This window comes from Tripterygium wilfordii, chromosome 9, assembly GCF_013401445.1.
Source record: "Tripterygium wilfordii isolate XIE 37 chromosome 9, ASM1340144v1, whole genome shotgun sequence".
Taxonomy (NCBI): Eukaryota; Viridiplantae; Streptophyta; class Magnoliopsida; order Celastrales; family Celastraceae; genus Tripterygium; species Tripterygium wilfordii.
The window spans coordinates 14,013,540-14,037,479 of NC_052240.1; the positions used below are offsets into that span (position 1 = coordinate 14,013,540).

General features: G+C 37.8%; 4 protein-coding genes and 1 pseudogene across 7 annotated transcripts; 2 read left to right on the forward strand and 3 right to left on the reverse strand.

Moving 5' to 3' along the window:
• Positions 1-564: 564 nt before the first annotated feature.
• Positions 565-3,193, reverse strand: LOC120004962 (annotated as a pseudogene).
• Positions 3,194-3,355: 162 nt separating this feature from the next.
• LOC120004961 (eukaryotic translation initiation factor 3 subunit L-like) lies at positions 3,356-7,305 on the reverse strand. Its single transcript, XM_038854352.1, has 7 exons — positions 6,686-7,305; positions 5,819-6,150; positions 5,035-5,374; positions 4,651-4,799; positions 4,468-4,561; positions 3,729-3,800; positions 3,356-3,633 (listed from the first exon to the last, which is right to left on the reverse strand). The coding sequence occupies exons 1-7, from the start codon at positions 7,202-7,204 to the stop codon at positions 3,589-3,591; spliced, it is 1,551 nt and encodes a 516-aa protein (XP_038710280.1). The 5' UTR covers positions 7,205-7,305; the 3' UTR covers positions 3,356-3,588.
• Positions 7,306-8,702: 1,397 nt separating this feature from the next.
• Positions 8,703-15,874, forward strand: LOC120005703 (TOM1-like protein 9). Of its 3 annotated transcripts, XM_038855491.1 has the most exons (11): positions 8,703-9,078; positions 9,627-9,705; positions 10,686-10,784; positions 10,882-10,995; positions 11,147-11,307; positions 12,000-12,081; positions 12,403-12,488; positions 12,965-13,156; positions 14,038-14,492; positions 14,939-15,653; positions 15,710-15,874. In XM_038855491.1, exons 1-10 carry the CDS (start codon positions 8,978-8,980, stop codon positions 15,550-15,552), a joined length of 1,983 nt encoding a protein of 660 aa, XP_038711419.1. In that variant the 5' UTR covers positions 8,703-8,977; the 3' UTR covers positions 15,553-15,653; positions 15,710-15,874. The 3 variants fall into 3 exon arrangements, with proteins under 3 accessions (XP_038711419.1, XP_038711420.1, XP_038711421.1); XM_038855492.1 differs by lacking the exon at positions 8,703-9,078 and having other exon boundaries at positions 9,621-9,705; positions 10,628-10,784; XM_038855493.1 differs by lacking the exon at positions 8,703-9,078 and having other exon boundaries at positions 9,621-9,705; positions 10,628-10,784; positions 10,882-10,975.
• Positions 15,875-16,094: 220 nt separating this feature from the next.
• On the reverse strand, positions 16,095-17,708 carry LOC120005704. The gene is made up of 3 exons (XM_038855494.1): positions 17,466-17,708; positions 17,271-17,389; positions 16,095-16,394 (listed from the first exon to the last, which is right to left on the reverse strand). Exons 1-3 carry the CDS (start codon positions 17,630-17,632, stop codon positions 16,375-16,377), a joined length of 306 nt encoding a protein of 101 aa, XP_038711422.1. The 5' UTR covers positions 17,633-17,708; the 3' UTR covers positions 16,095-16,374.
• A 99-nt stretch (positions 17,709-17,807) lies between these two features.
• Positions 17,808-21,000, forward strand: LOC120005241 (protein PEROXIN-4). 2 transcript variants are annotated; one of them, XM_038854765.1, is made up of 6 exons: positions 17,808-17,943; positions 18,476-18,551; positions 18,860-18,979; positions 19,054-19,182; positions 19,778-19,907; positions 20,649-21,000. In XM_038854765.1, exons 2-6 carry the CDS (start codon positions 18,546-18,548, stop codon positions 20,735-20,737), a joined length of 474 nt encoding a protein of 157 aa, XP_038710693.1. In that variant the 5' UTR covers positions 17,808-17,943; positions 18,476-18,545; the 3' UTR covers positions 20,738-21,000. The 2 variants fall into 2 exon arrangements, with proteins under 2 accessions (XP_038710693.1, XP_038710694.1); XM_038854766.1 differs by having other exon boundaries at positions 17,882-18,001.
• Positions 21,001-23,940: the final 2,940 nt, after the last annotated feature.

Sequence of the window (23,940 nt, forward strand, 5' to 3'; positions counted from 1 at the left end):
TTGTATCCTCATGGACTTATGCCCAGCTAATTAAAAAAATAGTTCAATATTCATACTTTCCGAGCAAGAGGAAAACAACCATCCTTTGCACAGTGCACATAAAGACATCACAACACAGTGCACATAAAGACATCACAACTAAGGCCAGAAGGATCAGGACACCGCCTCATGCCTAAGAAATGTAGAAACAGCAGAAATGCTCTAGAAAACACATAAAAAGATTGAGAAAAGGTCATTTAAGAAAAAATTTAAGGTTCTTAGTCCAGTGAACAACAAAGACGAAATTTATCCTAGAAAATAAATATGAATAAAGTTAGCTCAGGATCAACAGAGCAGTCGATCACAAAGCACACATGAGAACTGCTTACGCAAGTCATCAAAAAGTTCCTGGCGCATGCTGATAATACTGTCAGCCATTGCTTTCAACTCAATGTCTATGTCCCTAAAGTTGAAGTAAGGAAAAAAGAACCATCAATTTCGAAATGGAGTTAGAAAAAGGGTGACTTTTGATCCTACAAAGTGAGCTGACAACCAGCCTAATTTTTTGTCAGATCGATTTAAGTATAAGGCAATTCAAAGTTTGTTTATTTCCCAATCGAACAGGTACTTACAAGTCAACATAATTTCCCACCAACATGAAGCAGGGTATTGGAGAAGTTATGAATTAATACCTGTCTTACAGGATTGTGGCCACAATAGAATCACCGAGAATTGGTGGAGTTGAACACATTGGCCAGATCACAAGTTTCAGTTGGCTACTTTGCTATCTACTCTGCCTGCGACATCAGCTGCCTTGCAGACCTATTAGACAATGACAACACTATGTCATAGACTTATTTTCAGAGGACAACTCCACAGTCATCAAATGGCAAAGAAGAAGAAAAAGAGACAGAAAAAGAAGATTCAAAAGCTGACAAAAACGCTCCTCATGTTCATTAACATACATCATCTAGTGAGTCACGTTATGATAATTCTGTAATTACTCTGTCTTGCACTGAAGGAAAATTTCGTTTATTTTTCAGCATTAAATAACAAAAAACTCATGTTGGTCATGTCACATTTGGACATCAAAGGTTCACTTAAAAATGGGGATCACCACTGTGGTCTGCAAGAGTATTGACCTATTCATGTCATGGAACCAGAATCAAGGATATATTTCTGGAAAACTATAAAACACTGAACAATAACTGTAAGGAAAAATTCATACATTACTTCATTTTTCTTTTCTCCTTAGCAATTTATTATTTTATTTTACAGTATAAGTAAATCTAATTTTTGATATTTTGGAACAACCTACCTGAAAAGCATTGTCAAAGAAAGGTAACAAATCTCTTGATCTCATCAACTGTCTGATCTGTTCCCACTGCTGAAGAGTCAGATCAACACCAGTGGGGTTATGGCACCTGCATGAAAAAGCAAAATAGCTCCACATGGAGCAGAACCAAGGTCTTCCAGTAGGCCTATAGACAAGGGAGAAGAATTATCAAAATGAGAGACGCAAAACATATAAAATAGAAGTAACCAGCTCTCTGCCATACTGTGGGTGGGACAACTGGAAAATTCTATACATATCAGTTCAAAAGGTTAACTAAATACACTAGAACACACATTGATACAGTATTTCAGATTTCAGAGTTTAGAACGTGACATTAGATCATGTTCTGAAATGAACAAACTAAATTCAGGATAGGTGAAACAATAATTGCATTATCAAATTATGAACTGGCCAACTAAGGCGGTATGGACTGTATGGTTTCAGACCTTGGAAGTTCAGCCCACGTGTCGCTGGATCATAGTAGCAGTACGTCTTCACAGATAAACCAGCCAGAGAAAAAACTTTTGGGTGGTTTCCCATGTTGGGGCTGGAATGTATATTATGTGCTGCAATAGGCAAACATCCAGGTATATATCATGAATGGAAAAATATAATCCATATGGCATTATGGCTACAAGACTATAAGCAGTGAATATATATGAGAACTTACTTGATGATAATGTTCAGCCAAGAACTCAACTCAGCTCCAACTCTCAATGAGCCAGTACCTGACAAGCACTGGAATCTGGACAGTAGTAACCCTGTTCTCTCGAATAGCAGGGCTATTTGCGTAGGAGAAAACAAACCAATTCAGATATGCAAAATCCTAGAAATTAATGAAAAACACTGCAAATAGACTAGTAACTCAAATTATTACCAAAAATGGAGATTATGTACCTGTCAGCACCAAAAATGAGCTTCACACTCAATTTATTGAATTCTGCCAAACCAACAATGGGAAGATATTCCTTGACTCAAGACCTGAATATCTTTGAAAGCATAAGTATGCCACTAACACATAAAAAAATAACACAAACAATAACGACGAAATTAGTTCACCTATCATTAACAAGCAGCTACTTGGCTTTTCTCACTACATTCAGAACAAGAGGTTTTCCTTCCTGTTGGCAATAACAAGACATATTCATATAAGTAGCGCGGACATGCTTGCTCAGTGACAGCTCACTATAAACAAAGCTTGCCCGATCGTGTGTAAATCTTAAGATCCTAACAGTATCTGATGCGCATACAGTATCACTATGTTTAAGCTTCATAGTGTAAGAATATCAAATAATAAATTAACCAGGAAAACTCACCTCAGTACGTTAAGCATCGATCCCCAAATTCACCTTCGCAGGGCTTGGATCTTTGTTAATGCAACAGTCACCTAGTGTGTCGCAACAAAAACAACCAAAATTAAATTCAAGTTGATTCAAAACGATTATTCTCTCAAGTGCGAGCGACAGAGAGGAAGAGAGAAAGTACTTCAAGGATTGGATCTTCGGCTGCTTGAACAAGGTGATTGAAAACAGAGTTGCCGCAAGAGGACGAGGTTGGACAGGCAGAGACGTCCATCGCCGACGACGGAGACGCACCGGAGAGCTGTCTGGCCCGCGCTAATTCTACGATCAGCAGCTGAGGAATAAGTCATTTCAGCGTCTTCGCACATAACTTGCTAGAACAACTCTTTTCAGATTTCGCTCCCTCAACAAAAAGAAAAACTTTCAAACGGTTACAGCGAGCTTATACAGAGGGTACGTACGCCGATTGTCATCGTGGGCCCCATTTTTGTTCTTTTACCGGGGTGCCCTTTCCATTTGAAGAATCTTAGGGAGACTACGTTTTCAAAAGAGGAAATTCACGTTAAAGTTTAAACTAATGAAACTTCATCATTTTCCTTACAAGTCGCGACTTTCACAATTCAACGCAATCCATTTCTAACGGACCGTGGTGGGCTTCTTATATGGGCCTGTTCCATTCGAATGTCAGGAGAACTCTTAAAAAGACAGACATTTAGCAATCATCTCACCACTGTTCGGATAGCGTGCTGGAAACAGCTCAAGGTAGGATTGACCTATTCAGACTGCATGAGCAACGCATTACAATACTACTATCTAATAAAATGAAGCGGTGGCTGCCGATACACTTCAAACCTAACCACTTTCACTTAATAAAAAAAAAAAAATAAGGGAGGTAAGTGTCACATAAATAGACAAAAATTCTGCAATACTCAAGAGTAGCAGGCTGGAAAATTTCTATGAAGTCATGGCATCTCAGTCCAGCTTTATCCGGTCCATGTCGTTAATCACCCCTTCAAGCTGTACCAAAACGATCAATCACAAATGGATATCACAAGGAAAAAAAACTTCTTAAAATTACAAACAAGAATTAACGAGTATAGATACATACATACCTTCAAAATTTGCCGCAAGAAGGAGTCACCATAGAGCTTCACTGGCTTGGATTCCACGACAAAGATCATGTCCTGCAGCATCACAGAGGATGAATTAGATGAAAATTTGCACAACTCCTTACAAGGAATCTCAAGTGATCAAGTTTTCGGTGTCTTCATGAACACTTCATTCGCAGTAATCATTTAGTAGAACTAACTCTATTGTAATTATATTTTACCGATTCATGCATCGGTAACATCGGTAATGCTAACAACACAGTGCCATGAATTTAAAGGTGCTAATTTGCTACTTCATGCCAGGAAACCACGTTCAGAGATTCAAGTTCTTTCTCCTCATGTAAACTAGCACAAGCCAGGAAACCAACCACCAAACCAAAGCAAATTATAGTTTCAGCTGCCAGTTTTATTGCATTTCATCGAGTATCAGACTTCTGAAACTAATGATTCACTATTTTTCAAACTAATATTCCCCAATTGCTTGCATGAATGAATTAATTTATCATGGTCATATGCTTCACTCAGGCCAGTCATGTCCAATAATAGGGACTTAAAAACAATTTCAGAATACCAATGCAAGTAAGCTTTCCATCAACAAGCAAGTTAAAGGTAAACAACACACGTACACAATGCTCCCGTAAAGGGCGGGGTCGAGGACATGCAAGATGTACGTAGACTTTACCCCCACATAACATGTGGAGAGTTTGTTTCTAGGAATATATATATACACAAACACACATACATCATCAATGTAGAATTCCATATCAGCGTTTGAGATAATCTTTCCCTCAGAATCAACAGCATGTGTCTTGTGCTTGTAAGTCATCAAGATAGTCCTGTAAGACATAACATATTCAAAGCTCAGGACACCATCTTAATCAATCATTTACTGGAAGAGACAGCAAGATAAAAATCGGATCTTTACCTGAGGGTGGGCTCATCAACGTTCATGTAATTTGCAAGTTTTGCAAGAGAAATGGAGGAATACACTTTCAGAAAGGTTCGAACACCTGATAACAACTGTTGCTGCTTAACTTCATAAAGAAACAGCTTCAACTGCAGTCTGTAGGCATCCTGCCCAAAAGAAAGGCATTAGGAATATCAAACAGTGCAATCAATCAGGCACAGGGGGAGAGAGAGAGAGAGAGACCGAGTGTATTGGTAACCACTAACAGGAGAGGAGGTAAAATTAATGCACATCATAAAAGCGAAAGGAAGAAGCTAAGGATCACTGCTTTGATACACAAATCATGGACAATTCTGGAGAACAACTCAAGCACACAGGAATTTTCAGCATATAAAGTAATACCTGATTGTAATTTACAAGGGGCTCCTCAAAACTTGGAGCAGAGGGGGTAATGAACTTAGGGCATGCGTACGAGAAGAGTTCATCATAGATAGCAAATGCATCGTCGTCAAATCTTTGCATTCTTATCATTTTCTCACCATACTTCTCACGCAACTGAGAGTTCACAGTCTCGTCAACAAGGTTCACCTGAGGGCAAAGTGAGAGACAAATTGCCAGTAAGGCATACATCTGTTCATTCTTCTTGAGTATCTGTTCATATTGTGTAGACTTCTGATGATACTGCTTGGTCTTGTATATGTATAATAAAATCTTATTGAATTCATGAATGGCCTCGACATACCTTTAAAAAAAAAACAAATGACTACCAGTCAGCACATCAAACAATAAAAGTATATGCAGGAAAAAGAAGGGGGAGGGAGGCTTATGCTCCTAATCAAAGAGACAAGAAATGAGCGAAAGAAGCTTAAAAATTTATTCATGCCCACAGAAGAACCATAGAAAATGAATAAGGGTCCAGTATATAGCTTCCCCCAATGGAAATAATGGTGGCTCATTACAAGATATTATAGCTCCTCACTTCACAGCACTCAGGTTCTAAGTGTCATGCAAGCTATTTGGCCATAGTCTAAATTCTCACGACTCCCAATAGCACAAATTAGTCAGGTAATTTGATAATGGATCCATCAGGATTCTATTCAATGGAGGATGTTGAAAAACTCCAGAAAGTTGGACTTCAAGTGTGTTGTATAAAATTACACAGAAACAAGCCAGTACATCAGCATACCTTCGCAGCATAAGATTGGCAAACCCATAATGATATATGGTAGTAATGTGGCTTCCTATAACACTGGTATAAACACCTTGTTGAGTGATGTCAATGGGTTGTAAGCGCTTCAGACCCGTATGATAGTCACCCAAAAGACAATGAACCCTCAGCAAACCCACCATGCTAAAATATCCCAACACCTTCAAGACATTACTCCCACCATCATAATCATACCCATCAGTGGCAGTAAACTGTTCACGGCCCTCTTTCTCCTGCTCAAGAATCTGAATAATTGTAGATTTTTCAACGAGTGCTTGCAAGAAATTCAGCACTCCATACACGTTCCAAGCCTGCAAATACAGTAACATTAAAAACACAACTGACAAGGAAAGCCAAATCAAAAGAAAGCAAAAATTAGAATAGAAGGCCTTGAGCGTTGTCCCATGTCAACACCAGCAATATCCAAGGCTTAGCTCATAAGAATACGAGTCTTTCCTATCAAAAGATAGTCTAATTCAGTTTCCCTTTCCACACCAAGGATGCAATGTTTCAGTAGGACCTACGTTTCCTTTTGCCACCCCAATCTCAATCGCAACAATTTAACCTTCGTGTTGCGCTGTGGGTAGCGGGAAAAATGTCACATTTGTGGAAATTTATGTGAAGGGAAAAGGGTCCTCTTATGAAAAGATCCATTCAATAGCAAGCTCCTCTTACTTGGCTTCACAAATTTGGAGGATCCATCATGATTCACAATCCAGCAAAAGCAGATTCTACAGCCATATGCTCCTTAGATTAACGATCATGTAAAAAATATTGCAATCCAAAAGGCTTAAAATAATCCTCATCAATTTACCAATTTCAGCTTATTAATTATAGAATCTTGACCTGGTCATGCTGCTTCAAAAGGGCAATTTCCTGCTCGGTCTTGTTCTTCATCTTAGCCCTGTATTGACAGAAGGACTGAAACTGGTAGACAAACTCATCAACCATATCCCAAAGCCACTGGTTAGGCAACTGCATATTCACAACCCCGTGCAGAACCACCTGGAATAGGCTGCAGTAGTTGTCCCAGCTGTCGATCCGCTGGCGAAGTGTCGGGGATAGCCGAGCATACAAGTGACGAAACCACATTTCACGGTAGAGAAGGCAGAAGACATGGTCGTTGTCCACAAAGTGGGCCACGGCATCGACGGAGGGCCAGGGAGCGTCCTTGAAGTAGCGCTCGGAGAGGGTCTGGAACGACGTCTCGTACATCTGGTGGATCTCGTAGACATTCTTCTCCCGGATGTGGCGGTAGAGGTGTACAACGAACGATTTCACTGGGTCCGGGGAGAAGTTCGGGTCGTAGCCCTGGTCTTGACGCTGGTCCACCATTAAGTCATCGTAGTCGTAGTTGGTCGCCATGGTTTGATTATACAGGGTTGCAGGTACCGCTGACTGAATGTCAGGAATTGGTGAGCTCTGGAAGTCGGATATGGAGGAGCCAAAGCACAGTGAAGATTTGATGGAGAAGGTGAGACTCGATCGATAGGGTTTAGTCATTAGTGTGGGCTAGCGTGGCCAGACAACTATTGGGCTAAAGGCCCACACTCAACAATTTGGCCCAATTGTTAAAACATTACGGGCTTTGAAATGCAATTAGGCCCAATTGCTAAAACATTTAATTGTGAGAGATGAAAAATTCCAAAAATTAATTTGTTCATTAGTATTTTTAATTTTTATGGCTGAAAAAAGGGAAAGAGAAAAAAAGAAAAAAAGAAGAAGAAGAAGATTGGATTGAAACTTGTTCGAGAGAGCATTGCATTCATTATTGTATGTGCCTTGTGATATCAGCCCAACACATCTGACGCCATAAATATTAAATAAAAAACACTTACAATATGCCCAAGTCAGTGCCTTGCAAGAAGTGGTGCATATTTCATTATTTAGGAGATTATTCCCCGAACAAGGAAATAAAAGGAGAGAATTGCTCATTAAAAAAAAAGAAATAAAAAAGACTTTAATTTTTGTCATTTTGAATTTGTCTTTACTGCATATAAGAGCATTCACATCAGATTACCTAAACATGAGTCTGTCTGTAAAATTTAGAGATTTTGTCAAAATAGAGCTCTGCATCAGATTACCTAGAGGTTCCCTATTTTACAGAATATGAACAGTAGTTCCCTACATCTAGAGAACCACTATTCACTTCCCTAAACATAAAATAATATTTTTTAATACTTTATTTTCTCCTCTCTCCTCTCTCCTCATTTTTTCCCTCCTCTCTCTCCTCACTCCTTTCTTTCTCTCTCATCTCTTTCTCTCTCCTCTCCTCACATTTTGACTCATTTCTCTCTCCTCACTTTTTCTCTCTCTCTCCTTCCTCTCTCCTCACTCTCTCCTCTCTCTCTCCTCACTCCTTTCTTTCTCTCTCCTCTTTCTCTCCTCACTTTTTCTCTCTCTTCTTTCTCTCTCCTCAATTTTTTTTCTAATTTTTAATAACATTAATTTATTATTTTAATTAATATATTGTTTTAAATGTAATTAATTTATTATTTTAAATAGAAGTAGTTTATATGAATAGAATAAATAAATGAAAGAGAAATAAATATTATTTTAATGCAATAGAGAATATGATAGGTAATCTGATGCAGTGTTGATTGGATAGAGAATCTGTAAAATAGGGGAAAGTGACATTTTGTCTGTATTTTAGGGAATCTGTTAAGAGAAACTGATGCAGATGCTCTAACACCACACCTAAGCCATAAGAATCGGGTGATAGGGAAGTGGTCGGCGAAAGCCAACGGTATCCGCATATCAGGTGAAGTCCACGTCAGTGTGGCGCGCGTGCCGAAGACGTGGCAACCATTAATTGGCTTATTTTTGCTGCGAAAAACAATTCCATCACCAAATAATTCAACTGAAAATTGAAACCAAAAGGCAAAGATTTTTCCAATCAAACAGAAAATAAAGGAAAGTATTTGATTGGATCTCTCACACAGCGAAGATTTGTAGGAGAGAAAGTGAGAAGAAGAGACCTATCGGCGAAGTACTTTTTAAGCTATACGATCCAGAGAGGAGAAATTACTTCAGATGGAAACCTAAGGGTCGCAGGAAATTTTTGTTTTGTTGCCGGAATTCCTAACGATCTCGTCGGGTAGTTACGTGCAAGTGACGGAATCGGATTTATTGGTAAAGATGGTGAATTCTATGGTGGAGAGGGCCACGGGCGACATGCTGATCGGGCCTGATTGGGCCATGAATATAGATATCTGTGACATCCTAAACCGCGACCCTGTGTACGAGTCTTACCGGAATATGTTTCCTTCTCTCGCTTTCTTTGCTGATTCTGGTTTCAAAACTGTTTTTTTTATAAATATTTTAGGAATGGAATTTTAGAGTTCTTGAGTGTTTTTATTCATATATGATGGCTTCCAAATGATGGCTTCCTGTGAATTTGATTGAACAGTTGTTGTGTGTCATGTGACCGATACATACAGGAAACATGTGATAAATTAAGTTTGATGTTGCTTAACCAAAAAAAAAAAATTGATGTTGAATTCTAGGTTTATGGTTGTGCCTAACATGGATGCTTTATTTAGTTTTGTCTTTCAATAATTGAGAAGCTCGCTCTTGGTAACGTATTTCTTTGATTTTCTTTTCTTTTTGTTCTCCCACGGGAACAATGGAAATGCAATTGCAAGTTTGATGAAGAACAAAGAAGTAGAAACTGGAATTTTTTAACTACCCTTTGGGTCCGAATCTTGTGTTTAATGGCATTTGGTTCCTTTGTTTATGTTTGATTAGTTCCCTAATTTCGACATGATGTTGGTATAATTGTTATTAGGCAAGCAAAGGATGTTGTCAAGGGCATCAAGAAACGCCTTGGAAGTAAGAATCCCAAAGTTCAACTTCTTGCTCTAACTGTAAGCTTCGGACTTTACTATTTCTAATTTTGTTATCCACTGCACTGATATTCTTATTACCTTGATGTATTCTTCGTAGTCTTTCATAATGACTAGATTTCTTTGCATCACATTTGATGTTCTATTTAAGGACATCTTGTGGGTGACAAGTTCACATGGTAGGTCCCGACCATTATACAGGACATGATCACATGAATGAAGAAAGAGTATATTGCACCTATCCTGTCATTAGAGAGGATTTTGTTCCTTGAATCTACTTTTTGTGAAGCAGTCAGAAAAGTTTAATTTTCCAAACAAGAAAATAAAAGTAGTATCATTCGTTGCATTGCTCTGTAGAGAAATAAATAATGTGATTTGAACTTTTGGGAATTTGTTTGAAGTGCAATGCAGTGTCCTTAATTGATATGATGTAAGCAAGGTCCTAATCTGTTTTTTTTTTTAAATTTCTCAGCTGTTCTTTCTATATACTCTTCTTCTCTGCCCTTAATAAAAGTTATTTTGCATTCAAAAAAAAATTGATGTAAGCAAGGTGGAGGAACAAATCTGGAAGTGAACCGGCTAAAAAACAAGGAAAATTTTAAGGCCGATTGTGTCTTGAACAGCATTGTACATTCATGAAGAGGAAAACTGTTGTTCTCATGTAGACTTTCTTCCTTTTTTCAAATGCTTCCTGTCTGTGAATTTTCTCCCTTTAATAAACTGTTACTTATAATTATAACATTAAAACCCTTTTCTTTGATTCCGTTAATCTTGGGTTTGTGCTTAATTGATACTTGATAGTATAGGGGCCTTATTTGCAGAAAATTTCAGTCTTATTATGATTTGTAGGTTTTTCAAGACTTTATTATTTCAGGCCCTTTTTGGGTCATTACCCAGCCCACATAAATTTATAATCAATATAATTGTCACACCTCTTTTGCAGTTAAGATTCTCCAGTAAACTAAACTTGTTTAAAATTTGGTGTGGACTCTATATTCTAGCTATTGGAGACAATAGTAAAGAACTGTGGGGACATTGTCCACATGCATGTAGCAGAGAAGGGAACACTTCATGAGATGGTGAAAATAATAAGGAGGAAGGTAAAAATTAATTCTGGAATAATTTACTTGCATCTCTATGTTACTTACATTCTGTTGATTACATTTGTTGATAGTGTTTATTGATTTTGAATTGTAGCCCGACTTACATGTCAAAGAGAAGATACTGATTCTTATAGATACTTGGCAAGAAGCTTTTGGAGGACCTAGGGCAAGACATCAACAATATTATGGTACATACCAGGAGTTGTTGGTAATTTCCTTGGATACATTTATTTTTTCTTTTCTTTAAGACTGGGAAAGATCATAGTTGAGAAAGTAGGATGAGTATTTTGGCAATCCTTATGGCAATGATCTGACTGTTTTCTTCCAAACTGAATGGAATGTCTCTCTACTTTAAATAGCGTGCTGGAGCAGTATTCCCTCGGAGATCTGAGAGCTCTGCACCTGTATTCACACCTCCTCAAACACAACCTCTTTCTCCCTATCTGCAAAATCCACGTAATACGGATTTTAGACCAGAGGCAGCTGAGTCTTCTACAGAATCTGAGTTTCCAACCTTGAGGTTTATTTTGTCTCTCCACTTGTTCTTTGGGTAAAACTTGACCTGGCTATAACTTAATCTTTCTTATGTCTTGTTGGTGCTACCTGCTTAATTGCACGAGCTGGCACCAAAACTTAGGATATCAATAATAAGTGAATTGCTGGTAGAATATTTGTTGGCACTTGTATGAATACATTCCGTCTTTACATGTAAGATCTATCTTGCTGCAGTGAAAATTTGTTTGTCCTTTGATTTTATGTAGCATATTTTTATCTTTTGTCCATCGGATGTGGTGAATTTAATGATTCAAAAGAGTAGCCATTGATGACAATTTTGTGTTCCCCTTTTTCCCTTGATTTTTATGAAGACCAGACCAGACCAGCTGTATAACCTGTTATTTACTATGTTTTTACTATAGGAAATTTCCTAGACCAAGCTGGATGCATCTACTTGCCTTTTTCTTTATCAGCTAGTTGTTTGACATATCTGAGCTGTATTCCAGTTGTTGTTGCACTTTTGGTTGTAATTCTTTTCCTGATAATTAAAGCAGTGGAATCTTCCCTTCATTGGGGTAGTCAATGAGAATAGCGGAATCTTCCCTTCTGTTCTGGTGCAGAAGGTTGCAATTGGATTTGCCACCTTGACTGCTTGATTTTGCATTATAATTGGTGATTATGTGTCTCTTGTCTTACTCTATAACTTTCTTTTGCTAGCTTGACAGAGATTCAAAATGCTAGGGGTATCATGGATGTCCTTGCAGAAATGCTAAATGCATTGGATCCAGGGAACAAAGAGGTATTTTTTGAATTAAAAATGGAAAGGCAATATTCTTCATTGTATTACAATAATATGAGGTGTGCCGGTTAATAAGTAACTTGTAATTGAAGTTACTAGTTGATCTGAATCTGACTTGTAAACTTCATGGTGACTTGGGATAATAATAATAGTCGGTTATTTTACTTGATTAGCATATATCTGATTAATGAAATAAGAAACTTTCAACTTTTGATTACTTTCTGATGCATCATTTCTTAACCTATGTATTCTGGTGAATGTTACATTTCTTGAGTTTATAAGTATTTGCATATTTGAGTTAAGATTACTCCCAATTTGCAGGGGCTGAGACAGGAGGTTATTGTTGACTTGGTGGAACAGTGCCGTACATATAAGCAAAGAGTGGTGCATCTTGTTAATTCCACCACGTAAGGACTCACATTTGGTTCTTGTATGATATACTTTAGGTTTTTCATCGCTTTCAGTACTCTATTCTGCTGTTATTTTATTTGCTATCAATTATCATGGTGACTTTCTACGTGTGTTTTTTTCTTTACTTTTTTGGGGTGAGGGTGGATTGATTTTAATCTTTACTTTTATCCTCTTTAGACTGATGGCATGATAATGATTGTTGTTTTGGTTTGTACTGATAGATGAACTGACCTTTGTAGCTTTGATATTTTAATCAACTCTGCATTGATCTTGCATATAGGTATCTTTTTGAGTTTTTGTGACCTGTGTTGCTTGTTAGTATTTTCAAAACTGGCTGTTCTTGGTTGGGTGAGTAGGTCAAGTCTTTTCCAGAAAAGCAGTGATTAATTGACCAATATTGCATATCTGTAACTTGAAGAACCAGTATTTTTTATTTTGCATTTATCGCTGTGATTACTTTCTTATTTTGCAGGGACGAATCAATGCTATGTCAAGGATTGGCACTTAATGATGACCTGCAACGTGTACTAGCCAAGCATGAAGCCTTTGCTTCTGGGACACCTGTTAAAACAGAGAAACCCAAGTCTGAGCCTACTGGAGCACTAGTAGATGCTGATGCCCCATTAGTTGACACTGGAGATGGCAGCAAAAAGCTTGATGGAAGGTAAATAGAGTAGTTAATAGTTCATATGTACCCGGAAACCTATGGTGGAAAAAATATACTGTAGTTGTCTTGTCAAAACTCTACTGGATTAGGCCAAGTAGGCATTTAACTTTTACATGTTCGCCATTGAGGTTTTTTGAGCATTCGCAGATTTAAAATTCCCTTTGAAGCTAGGTGTCAATTTAAACTCAAATTTACTGCTGCATTCACTTGAATGACCGCGACGTTCAAATGCCCATGCCTACATATGAATTTTCTCGACGTGGTTGGTCCTAAAATAGTTTATGGACTACATTATGAAGTTGGTCTATAATGTTGCTCAAAGGTGACATATAGTTTTGAACCAGACAATAACTTTTGTTGTCTGGTTTATGCACGAGCCTGAGTTTTCACTTTTTGAACCTAAATTGAGTAGTTGTTGCCGTTTTCAGTATATCTGGAATCTCTTCTCTGTTTTGAAGTGTTTAGAATTTATGATTTTTCCCCAAACGTGATACTGGTTTGATTTTTCAAAAATAAATAAGAAGAAGAAGAAGAAAGAAACAGTAGAATGGCGGTTTGGACTTAAATGATGTTTTTGAACACTGGTAGATCTTGAAAGTCTTCTCTTCTTGGAAAAAAATGTTCAGATCTTTTTCTTTTTATCTTTTTTCTTTTTTCTAAATCTGAGGTTAGCTTGGATTAAAATGGGATTTTAAAATTTTGACGGAGGAGAGTGTTTGTAACTTTGTAGCAGCATGGAATTTTGTAAATGAAGTGAATGAGATGTAAAATCTCAAATGGTTCATGATTGCAGAGAGAGTTTATTTTCCTCTCCAGACTCTAAAACTTATGTAGTTGACTTGGATTTTTGAGCTAAAAGTTACAGGATTCTTTTGCAGATCTACCTCAAGTTCTGGTGCCGGGGCTAATCCTCCGGCAGCAGCCAATCCAATAATTGACCTGCTGAGCAGTGATGACTTCAACTCACCAAAGGTTGAAAATTCATTAGCTCTTGTTCGCCTGGGAGAGCCGCCGCCAACTGCACCTGCATCTCAGCATAATGCCCTTGTACTATTTGACATGTTTTCTGATGGTAACAACAGCCCAAATTCTGTCAATATCCAACCTACTAATGTTGGTACACAAATCAATCCTTTGAACACATCATTCCAACAGCAGCAGAATTTCCAATCCCCAGAAACAGGATTTTACCAAAATGGAAACAGCCCCAATATGGGATCACCACAATATGGGCAGTCATTTTATGCGCAGGGCACAGGTCCTTCCTGGAATGGCCAGTTTGTCCAACAGCAGCAACCTGCCTCACCAGTCTCCCCAGTGTCACCAGCTTATGGTATGTTTGTATTTTTGCCTTTTTTATAAATTTTTTTTTTTATATATTGGAGTGGGTGTTTTTGCTGATTGGTATTAGTTTGAGGTTAGAGTTTATTGAGTTGTGTCACCAGCTGGTAGCAAACATCCGATGCCAGCCAAGTACGTTCAAATACTGATAGGTCAGTAGCAGCAAGCATCATAACGGAATTAAACTAACTTATGGATTATGGGTCATGCTTTGCCCTTGCATTTTCCACCAAATCTTCTGTATATGGTTGGTTTAGGGTGATCGAACACTTTCAAAGTGACGAGTACATTTTGTGCCTTTATCCCTATTTCATTGTTTATTAAGCTCTGCGAGTTATGTAGCAAAGGTGCTGACTCTTCTGGGTTTTAGTGATCAAACATTTTCACAGTGACTTATACATGCATATTTTGTTGAAGCTCGGGTATTATGTTGAACAGGTGCTCAAAGTGGTGGATCACTACCACCGCCTCCGTGGGAAGTACAGCCCGACAGTAATTTGGTGGCTGGCTCTCAGCTTCCTCAGCCTTTGCAAGTTACTCAGGTTGTTGTCACACATGCTCAACCAGCGCCAAATGGTATGCATCCTCAATCACCTCAGTCGATGGGAAATCAACAGGTTGTGGGCATGTATATTCAGCCCATTACAGGTGGCCAATTATCAGCAATCAATCATCAGGCTGGACAGAGCAATCAATTTGTTGGTTTTCATCCTCAACAAGTCCAGGGCGGGCAGTACATGGGTATGGTCCCACAGCTGATGCAGTCTGGGCAGATGGCCTCAATGTATCCACAGCAACAAATGTATGGCAACCAAATGGCGGGATATGGATATGGTCAGCAGCAAAGCGTTCAGTACCTTCAGCAGCAAATGCATGGGATGTCTGTTAGAGATGATAATGGTATAACAAACTCTTCGTATCAGGTCTCCACTTCGTCTTATTTACCACCTATGAAGAAGACTTCCAAGCCAGAGGACAAGTTATTTGGAGACCTTGTCGACATATCGAAATTCAAGTCGAAACCTACTCCTGGAAAAGCTGGTAGCATGTAACACATCATGAACCTGCAATTTTTGTGTTTTTACTTCTGTTTCTTAGATTCTTTTTTGTTAACTTGCTTCATTCTCTTTATTCACCTTCTCTTTCCATTTTTATTCCGATGTATGTTTCTTCCCTGGTCTTTTTTGGCCCTATATCTGTGCTTGTTTGGCATTGAAATCCTGTACATTTCTTGTAGAGAAAAAAAGAAAAGCAAGGGTTACACTCAATTAGGTTGATGTTCTAAGATATGCGTTTCTACTGGGAGCTTTTTTTCTGTTGGACTTTTCGAAATTTGTTTTTTTAATAATGTAAAGGGGACTATGATTTCTTCAATTGGCCCTTATGTTTCTTCTATTTCATTTTGCCTTATTCAATCACAGGTCTTTGCCTCTTTGGCAGAGTCGAATTCACTGGATGCTATTCAACTGTCTGGTGACTTGGCTTTGCAATTGTTTGAAGGAATGAGAGCAACTGGGCTAATTAGCTCAGACAAACCGACCAGGCTAACAGCAGACAGCAATTCATACTGGTCTGGTCTGAATCACAAAGGAGATTTTGCCAACAGGTAACTAATACATCAATGCCATAACAATATATGTAAGTGTTTTTAAAAGCCAAAAAAAGGTCAAACAGACAATTCTCACTTTTTCAGCATTTCGATTGCAATTCAGCTCACTTGCAACAGAAAAACCTGTTAGGACCTTGGAAATTGGAAGCTAGAGATAAAACCCAGTCTATAGTCTGGGCAAGTATTTCATTGCAAAGTATTTGACAACTCTCACCAACAGAACCTCTACAACTAGAGGGTTCATCATAAAATGAAAGTGATGCTTTCACAAAGGCATAGATATACCTGCCAAGATAGATAAAATGAATCAGAAAGAAAAACACTAGATGAAAAATGAAAGAATGTATTAACACCCAGACCAAAATGTGACCACTCAACATAAGTAACTTCGAGGGTTCAGACTTTAGTTGTTCATAGAATTTTAAGAAACAATTTAGGAAAGAAAGCTGAAAAAGAAAATTTACTAATTAGTATTCGATAATAACCATCAATGAACCCTGTCCTATTCTTCAATTACCTTTTGCAAAAGAAACCTTCTATGCAATTGACACCAACGGAATATTTGCACTCTTCCAGTTCCTAAATACCACTTATTCATTTATTTGTTTCCTTTCAACTGTCGCATAGTTTAATCCTACTCTTTCTCCCTCATTGAGTACCGATCAGTAGCAAACGAGATCAGAACTTCATTTCTACGTATAGGATCGTAAGAAGGGTACAACAGCTAAAACTAAGCCAGTTCTGCTTACTCTTGGTATCAAAGATCACAGCTAGTTTCTTGACTTCTCAAAGAGGACTCATAAAAAGCTGACTTTCAAGTCAATTGCTTGTCCATCTCAAAATGCCACCAAACCAGTAAGCTTAGCTAATAAGTATCTATGATTGCCAAGAACCTGTCAGTGACAAATCAAACACCCATTCTTCTACAGTTCTACTAATTGCTCCCTTAGTAGAATTCTTTGCCTTGCACATTTGTAAAAGGTTCATAATGAATGAAAACTAAAACAATCCCATTAAAGATAGTGCAGTACAGATTCCACTGATTGATAAACATCTCAAACAACTAACTATATCGGTTAACAACAGGTTATCAGATTCCATTGTAATTCAATTCTCTTATAATTATTGCATTTGGTATGTGTGAATGAAAAAATGGGTCACCTTGTGGAGTTAGCCCCCAGCTCTGCGATTCCACTGAAAGCATTGATGTTAAGCGGGCAGAAGCAATTGCTTCATGTAATGGAACCATTGAGACTAAGCAGCTCAATTGGACCGGTAATCTATACCAAAAAAAAAGGAATTCAATATCAGTAGAAAAATGAAATGAATCGATTTCATTTCCTTCAGAGACTTTACCTTGAATCCCGTGAAAGGCGCTTCAATGAGGAGGAAGCTTGGGACTCTAAGCTCGACTGCAATGGAGAAATAGTGGGTAAGACTGCCTTGGTGTTTGCTTTGTTGAGATTCAAAGATAAAGATCCTAATCGAGTCGATAATCGTGAAAACATCGTTGAACCTGCCATTGTGATCACTCTACAGGGGTTTAAGCTTTCTCTAGGGTTTATCTCGCTCGCTTGGATTGTCAAGGTAACTATGCGCGCGATGCGCAATGCGCCTGGGATCTACGGGCTTTAAACCGTCCCTACATGGTATAATCGTGTCATGTTGTCAGTTTGTCACCCCTATTTGGTGGAAGTGGACGATTTTGCCCTCTAAATGGTCAAAACGTCACTAAAACCAATATAGACGATAGACCCCCTTTAACGCATAGAATCAGAACTTCCTGGTCGCGCCTTTCCATTCTTCGCCCTCGCTGCGCAGATTGCTTCGACAGGTGAGATTCCGAGTCTCGCAACTACAGAATTGACGATTTTTGGTACATCAATTTTCGCGTAAGTACAATTTTATTATGTGTTTGGCTACCGAGAAAACGGGAAGGAAAACACAGTAGAATTTCGGATTCTGGGATAATTTAGGGTTTCGAATTTCCTCTCATTTTCTTTTGGTTTTTCTTAGATTTTAAGATTATATCAATGATAAGTAGATCCTTTCAATTTCGAAGGAATTTATATACATCAACTCTCCGCTTACTGATACATCACTCTGCATTTACTGATATCATCTATCTTGCTATTAGCCTATTATTACCTGCTGAGAAAGTGAAGGAAAGAAAGTTAGAATAGCTTCAAGTATCTAAAGTTGTTTTAGCTGTCCTAGAACGAGTTACTCTGCTTAGTTATAATCTTCGCTTACATTTTGGTGATCCTCCTATTTGACGATTAGTATGATTGGATTGGTATCGGAGTTAAATTGAAATTAGAAATTTTTTGTGGACATCTTCTGACTAATGTTTTCTGGTACTGTAGCTACTAGGTAATAATCTTTCGTGTGAGCTTTGAAGCATATTGAGGCAAAAAGGATCATTGTTCATCGACAATGCAGGTTAGCTACTAGTATACTGGTTCTTTTTTCATTTCTGGTTCTGTGAGATGCGTTCAATTATGTGCCTATGGTCATAGTCTGGTTAATTCCCAGATAAGGATTATGCAAGTCATAGCAATGTTAATTTGGGTTAAATTATTAGAAAAAGTAAGTTCGGAACATTTACGAAGAGTGAGTCTGAGGTTTAGTGGATCTGATATATCTTGTACTTTAGGAGACTTTGTCTTCAATGGATTCAGTTGTTGGTTAATGCATAGTTCAGTCTATCCCTTATGAAGTATACTTAGTCTTTTTTGCTACTTTGGCAGCCATCAAGAGCTAGGTTATTTAAGGAATACAAAGAGGTGCAAAAAGAAAAGGCTGCTGATCCAGATATTCAATTAGTCTGTGATGAATCAAACATATTTAAATGGAATGCTCTTATCAAGGTAGGTTGAAATACTGTTGGAGATTGGTCGTTTAGGGTGTTGTTTCTTGGATTACTTTATCTTTTTATATGCAGGGACCCTCGGAGACGCCTTACGAAGGTGGTGTCTTTCAGCTTGCATTTTCTGTTCCTGAGCAATATCCTTTGCAACCTCCCCAAGTGCGGTTCTTGACCAAAATTTTTCATCCAAATGTGCATTTTAAGGTATGAATGGTTTGGTATGATCTTTTGCCTGTTTCCAAGTTCAAAGAGAACTTGTGTTTTTTAGCTGTAGTCCTTTCCAACTTATTACAGCGGCGGCTGCTGCGAATCCAAAAGCAAAATCGAGAAATGTTGTTCTTACCATTGATGCTAGAGGTTCTTACCATTGATGCTAGAGCTAGCCTTCGATGTTCAATATGTACAATGTTTTTGTCTTTTGCTGTAACTAAGGGACCTTCATGGTATAGCTTCCAATCTTTGTAGTATAGCTCCAATAGTTATGAACTCATGGTTGCGAGGGGAAATTCTATATATAATTTTTTGATTCTTGGCAACAAGTCTACCTGATTTTCCCCCTTTTATTCGTACAGTTTCTTTTTTCCCTGTGGAAAGGAGCTCACTCTGAGAGCTTCTGAAAATCATAGTTTTGAAGTAATATTAAAATATTGAAGCTTTTGTGAATGTTTCAATCTGATGGACACAGAATGGTGGCATGATGTGCATTTTATAATTTCACTGAATGTCCTTTTCTGGTTAAAATTTTTAAAACCTGTCCTTTGCGTGATATTTATTGCCTTTTCTGTCCTGCCTCTTGCAGACGGGAGAGATCTGCCTTGATATTTTGAAGAATGCATGGAGCCCAGCTTGGACTCTTCAATCTGTTTGTAGGGCCATTATTGCATTGATGGCCCACCCAGAAGCCGATAGCCCACTAAATTGTGATTCAGGTAAGTTAAGGTCTAGTGTTGGTGCTTCGTTATACACCTTTTACTTGTGTTTCGTGTCACTAGTAGACATATCTTGAGCACATGTACAGTGTACTTGTGTCGGAGACTCGGAGAGTGTCGCATTAATATTGAATTGGGCTGGCTTAGAGTTTGTTGTCTCCAGAACATATACTTTTTCCTGGAACTTGATTAGCCATGGTTTGAATATTAGTGCCAGAGTTCTCTCTTTAACCAGAAGGTACAGCAACTGGTGGGAAATATGAAGAGTCGAATACTGATTGTTGACAGGGACCAAAATATTGAGGTCTTTTTCAATTTCTGCATCTTTCCCTTTATGCTTCCCCCTTGCAGTTGTCAGTCTTCATCATTATTCGCTATATTATATCTTAGGGTGGTCAGATAATGTGAAAACAGTGGAGATATAGATCAAAGCAGCTGAAGTGTTGCGTATGTTCTGTTTACACATAAGGGTTTATGCGGTTTTTTATGAGAATGGAATGGATGTATCTTGGAGGACAAGTATAGGAGAAATATGCTAAGCCTCCTGAGTTTCGAAAGGTTAATTTAAATGGATAGCCAATGGAAGGGGGGAACCAGTGTTTGACTTAAAAGCTGTTTTTTTCAAGGCTTTGACAAGATCATTTCTGTTTCTTGATATTATGGGGAATTTACTTTCGCAACTCTGCTCTTCCTGCACGCGATTGTGTTTCTTCCTAATATATTATTTCTTACTGTTTACAGGGAACCTCTTACGCTCTGGTGATATACGGGGTTACCAGGCCATGGCAAGAATGTACACTAGACTCGCTGCCATGCCAAAGAAAGGGTGAATTGGGTGTTCAATCGTTAATGTTCTAAATGGATAGATGTGGAATGAATTTGTTCTGTAAATTCCGGAAAGAAATTCAAAGATGTTGAACTTGTTGCCGTGCTTTGATTGCTAGAACTGCTTATAGTATGCTGATCTGTAAGCCTGACCTTCTAATTTCTCATGTGTTTTGTTAATGATGTATTAATGCTGTACAACAAATCACTATTTTACGCTACATTTCCCGATTTTCGAATAATCTTGGTCACCATTCCAGTTTTGGATTGTTTGAGAGTTGTCTTTGATGTGCTGTATTTGACTACGAGTTGTCACTGCTAACTATTATGATTATTAGATCATTTTTGATGGAATGATTGCTTCCGCATCCTCAAAAGGTAAACGACACATGGTACTGCTTGAGGTACTTGTCAAATCCATTCACGAGCTTTAATTACGTAGAAATCACAAAATGAGTACTAATTAATCGCTTTAATTTTAAGGACGTAGACGATAAGGTCATATGCCTATAGTGCATATATAGAGCGTGTGGCACACAGTAACGCACCACACACCGTCCAGCCAACCAGGTGGGTGTGACTTTTGTTCTAAAGCGGACTCTCATCATAAAGAAGAAAAGAAAAAGAAAAAAGGGTATATGATTATTAATTAAGAAAGACTGAATCACTATAGGTCAAGTATATGACCCATGGATCAAGCAGTTAGAAGACTTCCTGGACTACCTGACTTACTGGATCTTCCTGCAATTCAATTCCCTTAAGCCCTTCAGGCAGGGCGGTTTAACTCGTCACCTTCAATGCCATCCCGCCGAAAACCCAAATCAAGTAGAATGGTTGGGTCATGTCTGTTCAAATGTCCCGTTCCGTTGACTTGACTTCACAGGCTCTTCTCCTATGAAGGGGCCCCCTCTTGTACTGCGGGGTTGGTTTTTTGATGTATCATTTCGAACGTTGGGTTATCAATAGACAACATTTGAAAAATAATGTTTGTAAGAGAAATATAAATATTTCATTAGACGTGTGATCACATTAGGAAAAATAGGATAAAAATGAGATTATCATATCTAAGGTACGAGAAAATCGTTTAAAATGTTATGGACATGTTCAATGTAGATAGCGGTACGATGGTAAAAATGAATGAGAGAATTTGTATAAGAGTAAATTAAATAGAATGTGACTAGAAAGACCTAAAAAGACATGAAGACATGACTGAGAATAATAAGAAATAATATGAAATTAATAGGAGTGGATGAATGTATGACCAATCATATAAATGAATGGAGAAAACGAATATACGCGTGGTGGATTCTCGTTAATGTTCTCATCTCATATCAATACACTTATATACATCGAAAGCCACTGCAATATACTGTGTACACTTGCATTTAGCCTAGTGATTTACAAGTCTCGATTCGTTAATACCAGCAGCCACCAACTCAGAATTGCCTTTAATAATAAAACTTCTTCATGCATCCATCACTGCATACATCGCAAATTGAGCAGCAACAATATATATATGGTACCATCATGAGGTCAAATCGGTTCATCGATGTTAATTTTTGTTAATTTTATTCCCGGGAAGATTATCATGAATTTTATTAAGGTTAATAAGGGCGTACACATGATAGAGCCCATAATGAACATATATGCATACATATACATACATACATACATACATATATATATATTATTAAGGTTAATACGAAGATGATTGAAAAGATAGTTGTGAATTGCATGTGATCAACCCAACTAGCTAGCTAGGTTTCTCTTGATCAGTGCAATTATACAGCACCTCTTTTGCTCATGGACAACAACAGAAAAAGGTTTAACTCTCAAGTAGAGTGGAGTAATGTACGTGTTGTACCTGGTGTTCATCAAACATGGGCTATGGCTTACACTGGTCCAGAATTAATGGGAGCAAGCGATGGGGTGAAGTTCAATTACTCGTCTAAGTTCTAACCTTAAATAAAGCTCCAAGACCTGTGTCCTTTTGAAATGGAATACTATACTGATGGTTCCTCTAGACTGGACAAGGCAGGAGTCGATGGGATCTTAAGAGATGGTAAAGGAAATTTCTTATGTGTCTTTTCCGCCCCGGCCGGCAGAAAATCTTGATGCAACTTCAGCTGAGACTTGAGATCTCAGCAGCTCATGGCAACAATAATGGGGTGAATTTATAAGCTCATCAGATTCTCGTAATTAACTCGGTTTCTTGGCTCAAAAAGGGCTCTTTCCAACCCGTGGTCTATGGATCACTAATTAATCTCACTAGGGTCTTTTCATTTCATGCATGTTTGGAGAGAGGCAATTGGTATGGCATACGTACTTGGCCAAGAGAGGGATTGATATGATGATGTCCTGGCTTCTCTAAACTTTGAAGCTTTCATTTCTGTTTTGTCCGTCCTTTCTACAGTTCTAGGGTTTCTCTTGTTCTGAAATTATTACTTTCACTGTATATACAATATTATTCTACCTACGTATTCTTATTCTTCACCATATTACCTATGTGCTGATTACTGATGCATGCATGTTTTCTGATAAGTCCTCCAAATTCTCGATATTAGTGAATTTAGTGTGGTGGCCAGCAGAGGTAGCCAGGCAACTTCAATATCCAAAAAGTAAAACTTTCTGGGTCACCATATATATATTTATATATATAATAATAATTGGGTCTTTATGTATGAATATGATGACACAAAATATGCATGGAGGGCCCCCTCCCTCTCGTTTATATATAAAGATAAAGAAGGATAAAAGAAAAGGCTGCTATCATAAATAGTACTATATATATCTATAGTAGATCTACCAAGTTTTTTTGGAACAATTAATTTTACAGCTGGTTTTCTAGGTTCAATGTTAATTATTTACTCATTTTTAATAATTTTTTATGAGAAAAATAAGTCAAAAATTGATAAAGGAAACTCAACCTTACATAAATAACATATATATTAAGCGTGCACACAACTAATAATTAATTAGAGAGAATATTCAGTGCACAAAATCATCTTTTTAGTTATAAACCACTACATAAACAAATGTGAAATGGCATGCTATTTGCAACCTACAATCCTTAATATATATATAATTTATAATTCCTGAATTAACAATTATGTTCAACTACCATATAAATGTATAAAAAATAGTATGAATGCATACATAAGTAAGTAGCAACACATCACAATCATTCATTTTTCCTCTTTTTATCACC